This window comes from Hypanus sabinus, chromosome 28, assembly GCF_030144855.1.
Source record: "Hypanus sabinus isolate sHypSab1 chromosome 28, sHypSab1.hap1, whole genome shotgun sequence".
Lineage (NCBI taxonomy): Eukaryota > Metazoa > Chordata > Chondrichthyes > Myliobatiformes > Dasyatidae > Hypanus > Hypanus sabinus.
In genome coordinates, this window is record NC_082733.1 from 6,121,363 (window position 1) to 6,143,044 (window position 21,682).

At 39.1% G+C, this 21,682-nt stretch overlaps 1 protein-coding gene across 7 annotated transcripts in view; it reads left to right on the forward strand.

Moving 5' to 3' along the window:
* Positions 1 to 21,682, forward strand: part of tcf12 (transcription factor 12) — a 345,614-nt gene that overhangs the window by 188,788 nt on the left and 135,144 nt on the right. For 5 of the 7 annotated variants that reach the window (XM_059952550.1, XM_059952543.1, XM_059952544.1 and 2 more), the window contains one exon: positions 21,324 to 21,459. The exons of the other annotated variants lie outside the window; for them this stretch is intronic. In XM_059952550.1, the coding sequence (XP_059808533.1) occupies positions 21,324 to 21,459 (136 nt within the window). The remainder of the gene's footprint in view (positions 1 to 21,323; positions 21,460 to 21,682) is intronic. 7 annotated transcript variants of the gene reach the window in all.

Consider the following 21,682-nt stretch of genomic DNA (forward strand, 5'->3'; position numbering starts at 1 on the left):
CTGTCTCCAGTATAGGAGTTCCAGTCAATACGTGGAAAGTTAAAATCACCTACTATAACAACCTTATGTTTCTTGCAACAGTCTTCAATCTGTCTACAAATTTGTTCCTCTGAATCCCACTGGGTGGTCTTTAATACAGTTGGCCCTCCTTATCCACGAGGGATTGGTTCCGGGATCCCTCTCAGATACCAAAAAATGCAGATGCTCAAGTCCCTTATTTAATCTGTCCCAATGTGGTCAACCTTAGGACCCAGCAGAACCCCAGACCTTATTTAACCTGTCTCAGTATGGTGGACATTAGGACTGGGCGGTGGAGCTCTGAATCCACAGTGTTTCTGTTCACGAAAATAATCACGATCACATTGGAAAATAAAGTGGAAATAATAAAGGGACCGGAAAGAGGTGAAATGCCATTGGTCATTGTAAAAGCGTTAGGCTACGTCAGTCAACAGTTGGAACAATTTTAAAGGATGGAGTGAGAAAGGGCCTGCCCCGATTAAAGCTACAATTATTACTAAGCAACGCAGTGGTTTAATTATTGGGTTTTGGGGTTTTGAGATTTTGATCCTCCACATCAACCCGGCACAGATGGAGAGCACACTCGGAAGCGGTGTGTCACTGGATCGAACTCGGGAATTTCTGTTCCTGAGCCCGGCGCTAAAACATATGTTCTTAAGTGTTCTATATGCATTGAAAGGCAAAATATATACTAAATACTAAGACAAACGTTTGAATAACTGACGCTAAATAATACCGGATTTATCTGTCACAGTAACCCACGCACATCCTCCCATATACTTTAAATCATCTCTAGATTACTTATAATACCTAATACAATGTAAATGCTATGTAAAATAGTTGTTATACTGCATTCCAAGATTTAAGATGGTGGTGCGACGCAGCTTGCAGCAGCCACTCCGGAACTAATTATCTGTTATTTGTAAAGTGGGGTGCCGTGCGCAATCATAATCGATTGAAAACGGATGTGGAAGCACGGAGAAACATCGGGAAATTCCAGGAAGACCTTCTTCGTTGCTGCTGCTGCTGTGAGATCCGGGACTCTGCTGGGAAGAACAGGCCCCCCCAGTCCTTGGGGTCGCGTTGCCGATGGCCATTGGCGGGGCCGTCTTAATATGCTCGGCAGAGGATGGTGCTCGAAGAAGCTGTGCTGGAGGGGATGGTCGTCGGCTCGGAGGTTTGACAGACTTGGAGTCCTTTCGACGGACTCGGGTCGCTTTCGGTGTGTACTGTGTCTGCGAGGCTGGTTTTGATAGAGCTTTCATTCTGTGCTGCGTCTGCGAGGCTGAGTCGGGCGGCGCCTTGGAAGTCCATAGTGGGGGTATTCCCTTCTGCTGCCGGCGTGGGATGGCGAGTCTGTTGGGACCCTGGGGACTTGTGGAAACTGTGTGGTGATTTCTTTTGAACTCACAGTCCTTTAACATCTTGGACTATTTTTACTGTGCCTATAGTCTTTTTTTATCAATTATACTATTGTTTGCACTGTTGTAACTATATGTTGTAATTATGTGGTTTTGTGCAGGTCTTGTAGCTTTAGTTTTTGGTCTTGTTTGTCTGGTGGATTTGGAGCTCCTTTCTGGGGAACGCGCTAGACAGTAGCACAATATTAATACGCATCAACCTCTCCGGACTCTGGATTGGGGATTGCCAAACGTTATGTGGATTTTCTGTTGTAATCTGTTTTGTCATATGCTTTTGTGATATCATTCTGGAGGAACATTGTCTCATTTTTTAACTGCATTGCAATTGTGGTTTCGAAATGACAATAATCTGAATCTGAATTGTTTCGGGAATAATGACAAGAAAAAAAGTCTGTATATGCTCGAACAATAAGTGCTGGAAGAGCATTTCCGGGTTTTCTTGACTCGCGGTTGGTTGAATTTGCGGATAAGGAGGGAGAACTGTATAGCCTTATTAATGCGATCATGCCTTTCTTATTCCTCAGTTCCACCCATAACACCTCACGAGTTGTCCGGCCTACCCTGACTGAGCACTGCTGTGGCATTTTCTCTCATTGGTAATCCCTCCTGCTCCTGGAGTATTAAGATGCCTGTCCTACCCTTTCTGCAACCAAGTCTCATTAATGGCTACAATATCATAATTCCATTTATTGATCCATGTCCTGAGCTCATCTTCCTTTCCTCCTTTCCTGCAATATTTTATGCATAACTAAAGACATCATTGATACTGTGCTCAATCTTTTGATTCCTGACTTTGAGGTCTTAACATCTGTCTCCACACCCTTTCCACCATCTATTCTGGTACTCTGGTTCCCATCCTTTGCAACTCTAAACCCCACCCCAGTCAGCACTAGCAAACTTTCTTGTTAAGATATTAGTCCCCCTCCAGTTCAGGTGCAAACCGTATCTTCTGTACATGTCTCAGCTTCTCTGGAAGGTCCCATGATTCAAAAATCTTATGCCCTCCAAACTACACAAAGTTCTTAGCCACGTGTTGAACTATATAATCTTCCTATATCTGTCCTCACAAATGGGCCAGTTAGCAATCCTGATATCACAACCCTGGAGGTTCTGCCCTTTAACTTTGTACCTACCTCCCTGAAATCAATTTGCAGATCCTTGTCACTCTTCCTACTTATGTCATTGGTACGTACGTGGACCGTGACCTCTGGCTGTTCACCTTCCTACTTAAGAATGCTAAGAACTTGGCACCTGAGGGGGAATATAGAGTCTGGGAATCTTGTTCTTGTCCACAAACCTCCTTTCTGTTCTCCTAACTAATGAATCCTCATATCACAACAACACACCTCTTCTTGGCCCTTCCTTTCTGAGTCACAGAGCCAGGCTTAGTGCCACGGACCTGGCTGCTGTGACTTCCCCTTGCTATCTCATTCCTTCCCCCCCCCCCCCCCCAACCCTCTACAGTATTCAAAGTGGTATACTTATTGTTGAGAAGGGATAGCCACAGGGGTACTCTGCATTGGCTGTTTAACCCTTTTCCCTTCCTGTCACCCTGTTTCCTTTGTCCTGCACGTTGGGTGTAACTTCCTGTCTATGTCCTATGTATCACCCCCTCAGCCTCCTGAATGATCCAGAGTTCATCCAGTTCTAGTTCCAACTCCTTTAGCGTGGAGTGTTAGAAGCTTCAGCTGGATGCACTTCTTACAGGTGTAGTCGCCATGGACCCATAGTTTCATCCTCTTATTTATTTTCAGCCCTTTGGTTTTGTTGAGGTGGTTGCTGTGGCACTGTTCACCAATCTCCCTCTTAAATGCTGATTTGTCATCACCTTTGATTCAGCCAATAAGAGTGGTGTCATCAGCAGACTTAAATATGGCATTGGAGCTGTACTTAGCCTCACAGTTATAAATACATGAAATTAGAACAGAACTTGTGAAGGAGAAGGTATGAAAATATCATGATAGGAAAAATCAAAATAAAACTCACAGATGTTAAGTACACCAGCTTAATAAAAGAAAGTAGTGCTTATTATGGACAAAGAGGACAGAATTTAATGCAGAGAACTGAGCTGAAACCTTTGGCATGTTGCATCAGTAGGGAATGACTGATAATTGGGAGGATATTGAGTGTGTGGGGTGTGGAGGCATAAAGGTCTTTGAAAGTTATGTTCAGAGGCACATGATGTAGGCAGGTTGTAAGCGAATTTTCTGCAGCCATCAATACTAAAAAGAGGAGGGTCCAAATGATGCTGATGGTGCAGTTAAGATGATCATTAAATATTGGAGATGTAAGGTCAGTAGTTTTGAGGGTTACAGCTCTTCAAGAGCTAATGTTTAAAACTTGATTATTGTTTCTGTGCTTTCAAATGGTGTTTTTTTTTGTGAAATATTGTTTTCCTAAATCCCTCTAATCCTTCTGAAGTTATGTCATATTTGTATATCTTCTTAGAATCCTCTTTGTTATTGTGATGGTCAAAACTGTACCTGGCGATCTAGCTGTAGCCTTACAAGTGTCTTATATTTTTCTGGTATGATGTCCTTGTTCTTGTATTCTGTGCCTTAGCTGAAAAAGGCAAGAATGCCATAAACTGTTCAACTATTTTTTTTAATCCATCTTAAAACATAGAACACAGAACACTGCAGCACAGGGACAGTCCTTTCAGCCACAATGTTGTGCTGAACCAAATAAGTTAGTAATCAAATGGCCAATTTAACTAATCCCCTCTGCCTACACTATATCTTTATCTTTATATTTTCCTCACATTCATGTACCTATCTAAACATCTCCTAAAAGTCCCTAATGTATCTATCTGCCTCTACAACTACCCCAGGCAGTGCATTTCAGATACTCATCACTTCGTTTAAACAAAACACAACTTGTCTTTCACATCTCCTTTGAAATTACCCTCAGTCACCTGAGATGCTTGCCCTTTGATATTAGACCTTTCATCCCTAGCAAAACGATATTGCCTACTCTAACTGTGCCTCTCATAGTCTTATAAACCTCCATCAGATCTCCCCTGAGCTTCTGCAGCTCCAGAAGAAACAATCCAAGTTTGTCCAACCTCTCGTTATGTAGATCACTATTGTGCCTTCTGCAAATTCACAACATTCTTCCGATAATCCTGTGACCAGAACTGTGTGCTATACTCCAGAGGCGGCCTAGAGTTTTATAAATCTGCAATATAACTTATTCTGCTTGGAGGTTGGTCACCAGTGGGATGCTTCAGGGATCTGTTCTGGGACCCTTGCTGTTCGTGATTTTTATAAATGGCCTGGATGAGGAAGTGGAGGGATGGGTTAGTAAGTTTGCTGATGCTACAAAGGTTGGAGGTGTTGTGGATAGTGTGGAGGGCTGTCAGAGGTTACAGCGGGACATTGATAGGATGCAAAACTGGGCTGAGAAGTGGCAGATGGAGTTCAACCCAGATAGGTGTGAAGTGGTTCATTTTGGAAGGTCAAATATGATGGCAAAATATAGTATTAATGGTAAGACCCTCGGCAGTGTGGAGGATCAGAGGGATCTTTGGGTCCAAGTCCATAGTACATTCAAAGCGCAGGTTGGCTCTGTGGTTAAGAAGGCGTATGGTGTATTGGCCTTCATCAATCATGGAATTGAATTTAGGAGCTGAGAGGTAATGTTGCAGCTCTATAGGTCCCTGGTCAGATCCCACTCGGAGTACTGTGCTCAGTTCTGATCACCTCACTACAGGAAGGATGTGGAAGCCATATGGAAAGGGTGCAGAGGAGATTTAAAAGGATGGTGCCTGGATTGTGGACCATGCCTCATGAAAACAGGTTGAGTGAACTCGGCCTTTTCTCTTTGGACTGAAGGAGGATGAGAGGTGACCTGATAAAGGTGTACAAGATTATGAGAGGCATTGATCATGTGGGTAGTCAGAGGCTTTTTCCCAGGGCTAAAATGGTTGCCACAAGAGGACACAGGTTTAAGGTACACAAAATGCTGGTGGAACACAGCAGGCCAGGCAGCATCTATAAGGAGAAGCGCTGTTGAAGTTTTGGGCCGAGACTATTCATCAGGACTAACTGAAAGGAAAAATAGTAAGAGATTTGAAAGTAGTGGGGAGAGGGGGAAATGCGAAATGATAGGAGAAGACCGGAGGGGGTGGGATGAAGCAAAGAGCTGGAAAGGTGATTAGCGAAAGTGATACAGAGCTGAAGGAGGCAAAGGATCATGGGACGGGAGGCCTCGGGAGAAAGAAGGGGGGGGGGCAGCTTGCTTTTATACTCTGTACAATTAGCCTTTGAACACCCTCCTCTTGTTTGATGTGGACTTGCCTAGTTAACTCTCCATAGTTTCTGCTGAATGCATGTAATTTGGCCTGCTCCATTTTGATATTCTCTCATCAGGTGCATACTTATCCTTATCTATCACTACCTTTAAGTTCAAGGAGCTGTGATCACTGTTCCCTAACTGCTCCCCATTGAAAGGTCGGTCACCTGGCCAGGCTCACTACCCAACACCACAGTAGTGCAACCCCTCTTCTTGTTGAACTATCTATATAATTTACATAATAAATGTACCCTCCTGGATGCACTTAGCAAACTCTGCTCCACCTAAATCTCTTGCACTAAAAAAGTCCCAGTTTAAACCCTGTTGTTTCTGCACCTTTTATTTAATCTGCCTTATATTTATTCTTTAATGCCCTGGTGGCTGTTGGGCGTAGGGTCTGTAGTAGAATGGTCTCTGCATGGCCACAACATCATTGTTCCTTGTACTGGTCCATGCTATTAAGTTCATCACCTCTACCATGATACTCGTAGCATTAATATGCACACAGTTTCAGACTATCTCTCTTTGTATCTATAACTTTGCTCATACCTGTTTTTAACTGGCCCTGACATCTACCTTTCTCTCCATCCCCCCACTTTCTGACTTGTTACACTGGTTCCCACCCCCGCCAAACTAGTTGAAACCCTCCCGAATAGCTCCAGTGAATCTCCCGTCCAGGGTATTGGTTCTCCTCAGTTCAGGTGCATCCCACCCCTCGTGTACAGGTTACCCCTGTTCCAGAAGAGGTTCCAATGATCCAGGTACATGAACTTTGCCCCCTGCACCAGTTCATCAGCCACTCATTCATTTGTCATCATCCTGTTTCTGCCCTGACTAGCACATGGTATCAGGAGTATTCCAGCGATTACTACCTTGGAGGTCCTGCTTTTCAGCCTCTTTCCTAGCTCCCTATACTCACTGTGCAGGACCTCTTCCCATTTCTACCTGTGTTATTGCTTCCAATGTGTACCACGACTTCTGGCTGCTCACACTTCCCCTTGGGAATATTCTTCAGGTGATCTGAGACATCCTACACCCAAGCACCTGGGATACAACGCACCATCTTACTGCTTTAGGGATCAATGGGTGTGCATTTGATCCCATGGTTACTCAGCATTTGCTCATATCAGCCATTTATGGTGTATGGTCAAGTGTTTTATGATCAATCCAAACATATGAGCACACCCTTCTACAGGTAGATTTTCATTTGCAATTTTAGGTCATATGTCATCATTGGAATCATCTTGCAGCCTAGAACTTTCAATCAACAATGCTTTCATTTCCCCATCAGTCTTCTGTGTAGGGTTCTATCAAACACTTTACTGGAAACCACTTTGACCATCACAAGTACAATTCCCTTATCAACTTTTCTTGTAACCATAAAAGAATATAAGAATAAGAATTGCATAGCCTTGTATGCCTGCTTGATTGTTCAAAATTATGGTCGATGCTTTAGTGCCATCTTCCTGTCCTTATTCCATAATAGTTTGCTGCACCAACATGATAACTTCGGTGAATTCATGTATAAAGACCCATAGGTCCTTCTCCACCATTTAACGAATAACTACTTTTTCTATCACATCTGGCATTTTTATACATCTGTGTGTTCTCTCTTGTTTCTTTGAGCTGTTATTTCCCCTGATGTTGCTGTCCTTACAGCCAGACAGCTTTATATGGCTATCAAACTTAGAAGTGTTAAATTTCATCTCTTCACACAAATCATTGATGTAATTGTTAGTATCTGGTACCCAACATCAATTCCTGCAGCAACCTATTGCTCAGACTCCCACTCTGAAAGTAACATTTTTTAATTTAGTTTTTTTTCCCATTGGCCAGTGCTCAACCCACACCAGTATTGTGTTTTATATTTCCCTGTGTGGCACCATTCTGAATAAAGGCCTGTGTCACATCTAGTGTTTTTTCTTTGTCTATTCTGATAGTTACAACTGCAGCTCAATACGAGTGACTTGTGAAGCGTAATTTTCCTGTCAGAAGTCCATCCTGACATTGCCCGGTTATTTTGTTATCTTCTAAGTGCCCTATCACCTCTTCTGTAATAAGAATTCCAGAATTTTATCCTCAGCTGTCTCACATTTTTTAAATAATGATGTTATATTTGCAGTGTTCAAAGCTGTTGAATTTTGAAAGATGGGGTCTTATCGCCTTTCAATCATGTTAATCTTCCACCTCAAGTTCTCTTTCATTATCTACCTGAACTCACTACAGTCCTCTGCTATTTTCAGGGAGTCTTTTTTTTGTCCTTTGTGAGGACAGACACAAAAATGCTTATTTAATTACCAGTGAAATATCTTCCCTTTCAGTATATACAGGTTTCCCATTTGTTAATGTTTTTCTTTTTTTAAATATGGAGATACTTTTGCTGTTTTATATTTTTGTGAGTGTACCTGTATTCAGCTTCCTCTTATCATTGTAAAACCTCTATTTCTAAATACTAATACTTCCCTCATAAATCAGGGCCATTGCTTTTTTGATGGAATAAGCCTTCTTGTTGATTTAGCACTAAGTGGGCCATGCTGGACAACTTATCCTGATTTTTTTTTAATTCTGTATTTAAAGCAACTTTATTTTTGAACTGTGTATTTCCTCAGATGTTGATCATTGTTTCTTAATCTTTAAAAAATAGTTTCCTGTATACAATTGCCATTGTGTACTTTCAATATAAGAAGCTGGTTTCAGATTGACATAAATCAGTTTCAATCTTTACAGTAAAATTCAGAATTTTCTTCCAATGGTTTGCTCTCCACTGGTTATAAATTATATATTAATTGATGTATTTTTTTGAAATAGCAGTAATATATGTGGCATCTTGTGGTCCATCAGATTGGCAGCTGTGGCAAGGAGGGTTGGAGGATAATGGTCAGAACATGTGCCAATTCTTAATTTTGGTCCCCTTTCAAGGTTGCCTAATATTTTTCCTCCTCCCCCTTCTCTCCCCCTCCCCCTTCCTCTCCTCCTTCCCCCCTTCCCCTCTCCCTCCCTCCCCCTTCCTCCCCGGCCTGATGACCCGCACTACAATGTTTTTGCAGAAATATCAATGAAGTGGGTGGATGAATTGATGATAGATTCTAAAATGCATTTATTCAGATTACATGCATCAGTACCAAATATAATTCTGTCACTTAATAAAGGACAGAGAGAGCAAAAACAAGTACTGTATAAACCAGGCAAATTGCCATTAGTAATGAGGACAATTCTGGAATGTTGTTATTAAAGAAATGGTAACAGGATATGTGAAAAATAATAATGGGATTGAGCAAAGTCAACATAGCTTCATTGAAGGGCAATTATGTTTGGTCAAATCTAAAATTGTTTTTGAAGTTAGTTTCCCAGCAGAATGGCTGCTAGGGAGCTAATAGAAATTTTGTGTTGGATATTTTTGTAAGACAATGTGAGATCTTCACCAAGAGTAACATGAAATTTGGGTTAATATACTGTTTGGTTAAGGAATAGTAAACAGTCATAAATAGATGAATGTGAGTTGGGAGTTGGTGATTAAGGAGGTGTTGCTGGGATTGCTGATAGGGAGCCCCAGCTGTTATAAGTCATATGATCATTTAGATGTGGCTACCAAGTGTAATTTTCCTTGTTTGCTGATGACATGAAGTTGGAGCATTGTTTCTTATGAGGAGAGTATAGAGAGGTGTAATGTGGATATAGCAGTCACTGTGAATGGGTGAGGTCATGGCTGATGGAAGTAGTAGGAAATTGCAAGGTTATCTAATTCAAAAGCCAAAGTATACTTATTATCATAGTATGTATACAGTGTACAACCTTGAGATTCATCTTCTTGCAGGCAGCCACAAAAAAATGAAACATAGTAGAACCCATCATTCAACAAGACCATCAAACACCCAATGTGTGTGGGGTGGGGTGGAGAACAAATCAAATCTTGCAAACAAAAAGTAAACAAATAACATTAACCACAGAGTCCTTAAAAGTGAGTCGACAGCCACAGAATCAGTTCAGCACAATGCCAATGGTTGCAGGCAACAGCTGCAGAGTTAATTCAGCACTGAAATGCTTGATCAAATTTTACAAATAGTTTAAAATAAAGTAAACATAAGCACAAGGAACATGAACTGCAGAGACCCCAAAAGTGCTTCCACTGCTGTGGAGTACATTCAGTATTGAGGCGAGTAAAGTCTGACCAAAAACCTGATGGCTGCAGGCTCCTGAACCCAGTGGTGTGCGACCCAAGACTTGGAAGAAAGAACTATAAAGAGTGGATTTTTAAAAAGTAGTTTTAAAGCTGCTGGATTTCAAATGGTTCTGGGTATTCTTTTATATGAATGATTCGAAATAAAAATGTATATGAATATTAATTTTGAAAGCAAATGGTATGTTGACCTTTATTGCAAAAGAGGATTTGAGTACAAACATAAAGGTCTGTTATTAGAATTTTACAGGGACCTGATGAGATCCAAGGTATGATTTCTGTACTTAAGGATATGTTTGCAATACAGAGAGTGCAATTCAAGTTCACTAAATTGGTTCTTGTGTTAGGTTTGTTGTGCAGTGAGATTACATAAATTGGCTTGTACACTGTAGTGTATGAGAATGAATTTCTGAACTCATTGAAACACAAAATTTTTCAGGGGCTTGATAGAAAATGCAAAGATTATTTTTTCCCTGCTTGAGATGTCCAGGGCAGACCGAGAGTAAAGGAAATTTCTTCACTTGAAGGTTTGCAAATCTTTGACATTCTTTGCCCCAAAGGACAATAGAAGATCAGATACTACGTCCTTTTCAACTTGTTCATTTTACTTTCCTAAAACTAGTTGGACTACAGTAGCATAGTGGTAAAGTGACACTATTACAGCTCGGGGTGTAGGAATTTGTAGTTCATTTCTGGCTTCCTCTGTAAGGAGTTTCTACAAACTCCCCGTGAATGCATGGGTTTCCTCTGGTTGGTCCAGTTCCCTCCCATAGTTCAAAGATGTTTCAGTTAGTCATTATAAATTGTTTGTTATAAATTGTCCTGTGATTAGGCTAAGGTCAAATTGGGTGGATAGTTGGGCAAGAAGGGCCTGTCCTGCACTGTATTTCAAAATAAATAAACAGCAACAGAATTTCTATTGAATTAAAATTTTAGCATCTTCTATTCCTTTTCTCAGCCTGTTCCATAATAAATATTAGCGTGATTTATAGATATTTACTTTTTTCCTAAACATTGTGCCCTCCCTCCATTTTCCTTGTGTCCAACCAGGTTTTAAAGTTGAGCTTTCTTTTTTATTTACAAACTTTAACGTGCTTGCAGTTTAGTTTACCCATGTAAATGCTTACAGTTCAGAAATGATTCACCAGTTGGGAAATAATTTGCAAAGTCACTTATTGCAGAAATAAAGTAATTTGCTCACAGAGAATTGTTTCTGGATTTTTACAATGAACAAACCATAGTAAATTTTCAGTAAGGACTGTAAAAATCTCAAGACATTTTCTGAATAGTAAGCTAACATTTATAATTATCTGGTCATTTATAGTTACACAGTTGGACACAAGGAAACTTGTACAGAATACAGTTATAAATATCGTTAACTGCAGCTATAGCAGCCAACCATTCAAAGGTTAGCAAGTTGCAAATTAAAAATCATGGTCTATTTTTAAAATCTTGTATTTTTTAAAATTGTGACCCCTATCCTAGAAATCAAAGGAAAAGAGTTTTAAAAGGCTCACCTTTTGCCTGATTTTGCAGTTTTGTTTACATGGTGTCTGTGCGGATAACCACCTTCCTGTGAGTCCTGCGGCTTCTGTACCACCTTCCTAATGGCAGCAGCAGGAAGAGAACATGACTTGAGTGGTGGGGGTCCCTGATGATGGATGCTGCTTTCCTGCAACAATGTACTGAACAGTGGGATGTCTCTACCTGTGATGGACTGAGCCGTATGCCCTACTTCTTGTAAGATTTTCTGCTCAAGGACATTAGTGTTTCCAAACCAAGCTGGGATGCAGCCAGTCAATATACCACACATCTTTAAAAGTTTGTCAGATTTTTAGATGTCATGCCAAATCTTCTCAAACTTCTAAGGAAGTAGATGCACTGCCATGCTTTCTTCATAATTGCACGTGTGCTGGGGCCCAAGACAAGTCCCCAGAAATGATAACACTGAGGAATTAAAGTTGCGCATCCTCTCCTCCTTTGATCCTCTGATGAGGACAGGCTCATGAACCTCTGGTTTTCTTCTCCTGCAGTCAATAATCAGCTCTTTGGTCTTGTTGACTTAAAAAAGAGATTGCTGTTGTTATAGAATAAACTAGATTACTGCAATGCAGTTTTGACTGGCCTTCCAGAGCAATCTACTGACAAACTTGAAGTCATTCAGAATGCCGCTGCTAGATTTTTACCTAGAGTCAGGATGAGGGTGCGTATCAGTTCCATCCTTACTAATCTGCATTGGCTTCCTATATCTTTTAGAACTGGGTTTAAAACTCTCTTACTTGTTTTTAAAACTCTCAATTGGGTGGGACTTGTGTACATCACAGAATTGCTTTTGTTCTTATGATCCCACTCGAGCTCTCTGGTCCTCTTCAGCTAGTCTCTTAAAATTAAGCAATCTCCCTCAAAAGAAAATTGCCAGGTCAGCTTTTTTAAAAACTATGTTCCTAAACTGTGGAACTCAATACCTAAAACTATAAGGGATGGGGACTCATTTGAGTGCCAGCTCAAAACTTAGTTAACCTTGCATTCAACTAACATCATTTTGTAATTTATATTTATATTTGCACATTATTACATTGTAAAGCAGCTTGTACTTTACATTGTAAAGTACATTGTATGAGAAGAACTCTTCATATTATTAAACCAATTTTGCTCGAAGTTAGAAATTAACAATTTCAATGAGCCAATTAACATGAATTTTATTTATTGTCTTCCTCTGTGCAGTCCCAATGGTGCAGCAAAAATGTCCCACGTTCAGTGGCTATTTTCAGTGGACTTAAAGTATCAATGCATGTTGCATTGTTTGATAAAGTATCTTACAAAGTTCAATGTTCAAAGTAAAATTTATTATCAGACCACATACAGGTCACCACATACAGCCCTGACATTCTTTTTCCTGCAGGTGTACTTTAGCAAATCTATAGAACAGTAACTGTAAACAGGGTCAATGAACAACAAACTGCAAATATAAATAAATAGCAATAAATAATGAGAACATAAAATAACAAGATAAAAAGTCTTTAAAGTGAAGACTACCAGTTGTAGGAACACCAGAAATAGAATGAGTGTAGTTATTCCCTTTTGTTCAAGAGCCTGATGGTTGAGGAGTAGTACCTGTTCTTGAACCTGGTGGTGTGAGTCCTGAGGCATTTGTACCTTCTATCTGGTTGCAGCAGCGAGGGAAAAAAAGCATGGTCTGGATGGTGAGGATCTTTGATAATGGGTGCTACTTTTCTATGGTAGTGTTTCATGCAGATCTGCTCAGTGGTTGGGAGGGTTTTACCTGTGCTGTATTGGGCTGAATCCATTACTTTTTGTAGGATATTCTGCTCAAAAGCATTGGTGTTCCCATACGAGGCCATAACACAGACAGTTAATGCACTTTCCAACATACATCCATAGAAATCTGTCAAGTTTTTTAATGACATGTAGAATCTCCACAGATTCCTGAAGTACCATTGTGCTTTCTTATGTTTGTATGATGTGTCAATAGAAAAGATTGTCATGTCAGTTTCCAAAGACAATAATGTAATTTTGATTACTGTGGGGAAGTTTCATTTAACATTTTTAAAAACAAAATAACCAGCAGCTATCCTTGTGCCATAAGCTTGAAGATATTTGCACACCCGTTACCTACGTTCCTATCTTGTAAAATTATTGGAAAATTTGTGGGAGAATATGTATAAAGACAAGTCTGCTTATCAGTCAAGGGCTGCCTGTATCTGAAAGTTTTCATTAAAAAAAATCACTGCATTTTTTTCAGCTGGCTTAGCTGGGAATGGTGTTTTATTGTTTTCAGGGGAGGAGTCTATATGCCACAGGAAGCTGTGTCTTCATTCGTTGTACCATTGGTGTCTGGGCTGCTGTGGGTTAGCAAAGTAGGGGCTCCTGTGAAACAGATGGTGATCAGGGAGGAGGGAAAGAAGTGGCTAGGACTACTAAGCATAAGTATATTTTGTTTCATTATGCAGAAGGGTGAGTAGCTTTTATACACTGATTTTGAAACTTAAGTCAAGCGTTTGTTTCTATCAGCTTCTCAGATCAGGATGATACTGTTAATCAGTCTCATGGACCAATGGTATTAATGTTGAGTGGCATTTAGATTTTCCCTGCTAGAGACTGATACCTCATGTCTTTTTCTGATTATTTCTAAGAAATTTGAACAGTAAAGCTTATAATTGAACCATAGTTTCTGAAGATAATTCAACATAGTTCAAAGTAAACGTATTATCAAAGTGTATGTATGTAACCGTAAATAACCTGAGATTTGTGTTCTTGCGGACATGCTTGGTAAATCCAAGAAACACAATAGAACCAATGAAAGATCACACACAACAGGATGGACAAGCAACCAATGTAGAAAAGACAACAAACTGTGCAAGTACAAAAAGGAAGAAATTATTATCAATAAATAGGCAATAAAAATCAAGAACATGGTGAAGAGTATTTGAAAGTGATTCCTTAAGTCGTGGGAACAGTTCAGTGATGGGGTGACTGAAGTTGAATGAAATTATCACTTTTGGTTCAAGAACCTGATGGTTGACGGGTAATAACTGTTCCTGAACCTGGTAGTGTGGGTCCTCTTGTACCATCTTACTGATGGCAGCATCGCGAAGAGAGCATGGCTTGTAAGTGGTGGGGGTTCCTGATGATGAATGCTGCTTTCCTATGACAGTGCTCCTTGTGGATGTGCTCAATGGTGGGGAGGGCTTTACTTGTAATGGACTGGGGTAAAGCCATCCCCTATGAAATCAAATTAGCTGGTAGGGCGCAGCAGTAGCACAGCAGTTTGCCCAACACTATTACATCTTGGGAACCAGTGTTTGGACTTTAATTCCAATGTTGTCTGTAAGGATTTTGTACATTCTCCCCCTGACTGCATGGGTTTCCTCCAGGTGCTCTGAATTCTGCCCACATTCCAATGAGGTGTGGGTTAGTAGGTTAATTGGTCACTTGGCTATATCTGGGCAATGGGGGTCATTTAGTCAAAAGGGACCATGCTGTATCTCAAAATATAAAATATAAAAATATAAATAAATGGTTTTGAATTTTACCAGCATTTGTTTTACTTTGAGCAATTATACCACCTAATTTGGGCCATAGATTTTTCTGTAGAGTTCACTTTTTAACACAAGAGCAAAGGCAGTGGGACCCAATGCTGTTCCTGCTGTAATGCTGAAGGTTTGTGCTCTTGAACAAGTTCTGCTCATCAAGCTGTTATCGTAAAGTTATAGACTTGGCAACAATGTGGGGACTTGCTAAATATATCTTGATCCATACAGAGCAGGTTAATACAATCCAGCTAATTATTGCCCTGTAAATCTATTCAATCATCATAATCAAAGTCATTGAAGATGTATTGATAGTATTTTAAAGTTGCAATAGTGCGTTTATCTAGCTCACTGATGATGGATTGAGTTTTGCTGGGATTACTCAGATCCACATTCCAGCTTTCTTTATAGATTATATTTTGACCTAAAAGATGTGATTCTGCTTGTTGGAGTCTGGTTGTTCTTGCCTTGGAACATGATTTTAGGGATGTGAATTAAGCATAATTCTCCAGAGCTGCATCATTAATGCCCTAAGGTTAGGATTTTCTCATATTCAATTCCATTTAGAACCCTAGTTAATGAAGCAGTCCACACTTCCACAAAGCTAGACGTACAAAATTCAGGCACATACTGATGAATACATTTAACATTGGTGCCACACAAATGCAGGCATTGATCATCAACTTCGATTTTGTTCTTACTGGAACTACCCAACAAAACTATGAGAATATTTTTGCCATATGAACTGGAGTGATTCAAGAATCTGACCTTTCTACGACCTGGAGGTTAATTATGATGACGTAACCAGTGATGTCTATATTCTAAACCTAAATTAGGAAGAATAAAGATTTACACTTTCAATTTGGTAATGACACAGACTTTAACTTATTCTGTTCACTGTGAGCAATGCGAAACTAAAGGAAAAGTGCACACACAAGCATAGATCCTGGTAACTCAGTGAAACAAGTACAGGAGGTGGCAAACGGCAGGATGAATAGAAATGAAGAGGTGGCAAAGTCAACACCATTTTTATAATTGCATTTAGAAAAAGAATAGTAGGAACTGTGTGACTCACTTAAAAATTGATAATAATAATTTTCAGTTTAGGCCAAAGTTGAAAATAAACGGCAGAAAAATTGGAAAAAATTATTTTATGTGTGTTTATATTAAAAAGGATGGCATGCTAGATATGTCAAGGTAACTAATATTGACTTTGCTCTTCAAAAGAGAGATTTGACATCGTTGAAGCTCTAAGGCTACGTCCACACGAGAACGGATAAATCAGTAACTGAAGCCTTTTCTCTCGTTTTGACCCTCCGTCCAAACTAAAACGGCGTTTTCCTCCCCCGAAAACAGAGCTTTTCTAAAACGCCCTCCAGAGTGTGTAAATTTGAAAACGCTGGATTGGCCAGAGCTGTTTGCATGAGATAACCAGAGAAATCTAAAAACACTGTCAATGACCTGCTGGAGCAGATGGTGACAGCAGCATTCCATTTCATTGTTTTCTTGAACGCAACCTGCCACACAACCTAACAATTTCAGAAGAGACGGCAATGAGACTGAAGCCAGAAGAGTTAGAAATGTACTCACCAAATACTTTGACCCATAACTTACTGGATAAATAAGTATACTCACTTTGCCCCGTTTTCTGTCCTTGCTCGTATGAAGGTGGTTTACCTATTTATGCAAGTACTTCTCTGACAATAGATGTGTAACAGTCCTCTGTAACATTGTATAGAAATACAATGTAATACTGATGCAGACATGTTTTATACATTTTCTAAGGGGCTTTATTAATGCAACAGAATCTGTCAGTTTTCGTCATCAGCGGGATATACTGTCCGTGAACTCCCTGTCGGTTCCCTCCATACTCTCCAGTATTTGTTTTTTTTAGTTTTAAGTCCTCCTGTGCGAGAGCCAACAGCTGTCTGTCGTTGTAAGTTTTTCTAGTTTGTAACTGAACAAACGCGCACCAAGTCTTTCATGCTGAGATTCAACACCAAACATGTCGCTTGTCTTCGGCAGGTGTGTCCTGAGTGTGCACAGGAGGAGGAGATTCGCCGAAATATCCGTGTTAATGTGGACAGAAGTGTTTTCAAAAATGCTTAGTGTGGACGCCTATTGCTTTTACACAAAACCGGCGTTTTCAAAATTATCCGATCTAGTGTGGACGTAGCCTCAGTGTACTCCAAACCTTTCTTATCAAGGTTCCTTTCTTTACACTGGAAATTTACAGATGAAGAGATAAACCCTGTTAGTTATCTGGTAAATGGCCTAACGTCTGTTGTTGGAATCAATAGTTAGGAACAGTGTGATTAAATTTGCCATGAGTCACTCCGCTGAAAAAAAACCTTCAGGAATTGTTTTAAAAGACTCACTTAGTTGAGAAAAAGCACAAAAACTTGTTGCCTTGGTAGGTGTCCGAGGGCAATTGGTAAAACCCCTTATAGGAGACTGCTAACTAAAGCTGAAACTCATGAAATTCAAAGCAAACTATTGATCTGTTAAGGAATTTACTATGATAAAACAGGATATATTGGCAAAATGCACTATACAGGGCAAACTGCATGGATCAAGGTTGTGTTTCAGTTTGTTCTGTTAATGACTTTGATGGTCTAGAATGCAAATGAGCAAAGTTCTAAAATGAGAACTGATAGTGTAAACAGTATGGTTGGGACAATGAAATTACTAAGATATTAAAAGATTAAGTGGCTGGTTAATTTAAATGTAGGCATATGTGAAGTCATTAACCTTTGTCTTTTCATGCTGCCATTGAGATCGAGATTAAAATGCAGGTGGGTTGTAATTATGTTGTAGTTATACAAAATCTTGATTTAGATCAGAATTTAGAATGCTCTCGGTAATAATAAATTTTGGTCAAAATCCTTAAGACAAGGGATGAATGAAAGATGTTCTACTGTTTGAAGATCCAGGATTTGGGGAATAATTAAAAAAAAATTAGAACCAAACCTTTAAAGAATGAAGTTAGGAAGCTCTTCTAAAATATATGTAAAGCGTAATAAAAGTTTCACATTTTCTGCCACAAATGTCAATTAGAGCTAGCTTGTGCCATTGTAGCCTAGCAGTTAGCACAACACTATTACAGCTCAGGGTGTTGTGGAGTTTAGACTTGAATTCCGGCACCTTTCTGTAAGGAGTCTCTGTAAGTCCTTATGGAATGTGTGGGTTTTCTCTGGGTCCTCCAGTTACCTCACACAATCCAAAGGTACACTGGTTAGGTTAATTGGTCATTATAAATTGTCCCATGATTAGGTCAAGGTTAATTGGCATTGTGGGGATGCTCGAAGGGCTGGAAGAGTTTACTCCATGCTGTATCGCTAAATAAATTAATTACTATCAGATTTTAATACAGTTAGCAATAATGTGAAGGGAAAAGGATATCTGAAATACCTGCAGTTACACTGTAAGGAACTTTAGAAACCACTGGTTAGACTGTACTTGCAGTATTGTGCACAGTTACGGTTGCCAAACTAGTGCAAGGATGTCTTTGGGGGAGAGAATGCAGAAGAGAGTCACCAGGGTGTTGCCATTTTTGGAGGACTTCAGTTCTGAGCAGAGATGGTACAAGTTGAGCTTATCTTCCCTCACAGAAAAAAGGGAATCTGATAAGGTAGATAGTTGGAATCTTTTTCCGCAAGGTAGAAGTATCAAAACATGATGGCATAGGTTAAGGTTAGAGAAAAGTATTTTAAATGAGATTTAAGGGGAAAGTTTATATGCAGAGGATGGTTAATATTTGGAACTTGCTGGTAGAGGTGGTGGTGAAATCAGATGCAATTGCTACATTTAAGAAGTATCTGGATAGGTGCACAAATGGGCAAAGCATAGAAGGATAGGAATCTAATATAGACAAATGGGACTGATGTAGATGGGCTTAAAATGTCAGCATGGACTCGGTGATTTGATGGACCCTATTTTGGTGCTCAATACCTCTGACTCTATAAATGGTTTACATAATGTGCTATCCAGATTCCATGCTTGGTTTTCTTTTCGTTTTAGCAGTAGCTGGAGTCATGTTCAGTAGTCCATATAGTGGACCAAACTTGGTGCCTTTCTCATCTTTCAGCCTCTTGCAGCTACAGTGTGAAGCTCCTATTCCATATCCCCATGGCAGGAATGCGCAGAACATTGTGGCCACCAAACTTTAAGTGGTGAAATCTAGTGCCCCATCTCAGCAGTACACTTATAGATTTCCTCTATTGGCTGTTGTCAAAGACATTGTCACAGTTTGAAACTGCTTTGTGTACTTACAAATTTTAAATTTAATGCATTTGAGTTCTTTCCAAATAAAAGTTAAATTTATTAAAATAGTGAAATTATGAAACTTCACATGTCTGATGAATGTTGGCACTGCCATTGAATCCCGATGAATGTTGGTGAGTACAGTGGCAGAGCTGAAGGCTACTTGTGCTGGCAGTGTGCAGACACAGAAACTGAAGATGAATGCAGTGGTGGAGACTGGATGGGAAGCAAATCCATTGTACTTGATCAGATTCATTGTTCTTGATTTACATCAGTAAATGAGAACAGTCAGTGTTAGACTTAAACATCACTAAACTTTACATCTGTTTATTGTATTGCAGCATTCTGTTATTTTGTACTCTGGGTTGCTTGCTATCTGTTTCTCCACTGAGCTAGATTAGCCTGATTACTGTGGCAAAATGCAGTTGATGGATGACTGTCATTATCTCCTCAAGTCTGCAAGGCCTTTTAGCGTCAAAGATGATAATTAAAATTTGAAGAGATTGCCTTGAAGCATTGTGATTTTGCAGATGTTTTTGTCATTCAGTAAAGATTTTTAAGTCTTTTGTTGCCAATAATGTAGAATCAGATATTTATCAATTTTTCTTTCTTTCAAGCCTCAATAAAGCAATTAATAGCTTGCACATCAGCCAATACTTGAAGCTTTGCAAGGTAGTCGAAAGGATTACTAGAATCTTGTCCAGGAGAGTGTCATAATCAGAGTCTCTGTTGCTGTTAATCTCATTTCTAAGATTTTAAAAGAGCTTTTATGAAACTGCTTTCCTTGTATGGCCTTATTACTTTGAACTAAATGAATATTGTAAAAAGCTAACCATCACCAAATCTGCTGTAGTTTGATTATATTTTATACACTCTTTAGAGATGCTTGTTTTAAGTACGTTCAGATGTTTTTAAGAATCACACAAAAAATAAATTTTAATTTTGTAAATCACCTAAAAGGAATAGATGAAAATCATTTAATATTCAAATCATTGAATATTTGAATGTTGAAGGATATGAAAAGGTCTGTCTTTATTGAAATACATATTGTAGCCTCCGTTTCACAGGTTTAGGGCAGATGGCTTGGGCCTACAACACTCTGAAATACTACTGCATTTTTCATCAAGCAGATTATCTTGCTGAATGCTTAAAGCTCCCAAAGGAGATATGATCAATATTTATTGATTTCACAAAGCCATGGATTTAACTATTGATTTTTAACTATAATCAGCATGCAGAAAATAGGAAACAATTTAAAAAGTGAAATGCTGTAAGTGAGAATTTATTGTTTATGAGTAGTAATGTAGATGAATAAAAGTACCATGAAGCACAATTTTCTAAACATGTAATGATATTTCTTGGATGGATTTTGTTTTTGTTTAATTGTAATAATTGAGATTATTAACAAATAATAGCCAGATAATGTTTACTTTCTAAATCAGTATAACACTGAAAAGCAATTTCCCTGTTGTGTATAGTTTAAAGCAAGGTTATTAATAGGCTATACCTGTGCAAAATGAATTTTTGAAACAAAAGTAAAATCAATTATAATTATCCAGGTGATTTTCTAATTACAAGTGATAAGAATTTCTATCACCATTTGAAAAGTAAATTTCCAATGAGTACAGATTTCTGATGTAGTGTATAATTTTAGACCTCAAAATACGTATTATCTCATGAAAGATCTAATTTATGTTCTTGTTCAAATACAATCTACAGCTAGTCCTTTTGGAAGTATAACAGACTTCCTCTTATTTGGTGCCACACAACTGATCTTGATTAACTGTTGCATCACTTCTTTAAATTGGGAAAACTTTGATACCTGCTAAATTTTTATGTTCATGTAAATGATAGGTGAAAAACAATATTATCAATAAATCATTTCTGTTCTCTACAAATGAATCTACAATTTTTTGTATAACTGAAGTTGATGCTAAGATTTGTGCATCTCAGGACAATTTTTTTCAGTTTATTGCAAAAAAGTCGAGGTAAATCAGATTGAAAATCAAATGTTGTTGCTTTGAGTTTTATGATGTAATGGACAATATTGAACATTGCAGCAGAGTGGAAATAAGTGACTGTTGTTGCATTGTTTTGCAGTCCAGTATTCTTCGATCAGATGTTGGAATAGGCAGCCCTGCACCTTTACCATCTTCAGGAAAACCTGGAACAGTGTACTACCCTTTTACTGCTACAAATCCACGCAGAAGACCTCTTCATGACACACCAACTCTTGGTTTGTGTTTACAGTCAGTCTGTGAGCCCATTCAGTATCTTAGAAAATGAAAATTAAAATAGGTCAGAACCAGAGTGAAAGAGGGTATATAGAATAACAATTTGTCTCTCAGTGGATTATATCCAATCTTTCCTAGATTTTCTCCTGGCTGAGGCTGTTAGATGGCAGTTTCACCTGTGCCCAGGCTGCTAGAAGTTGCATGCTTCTCTCACCATTTTTGTTT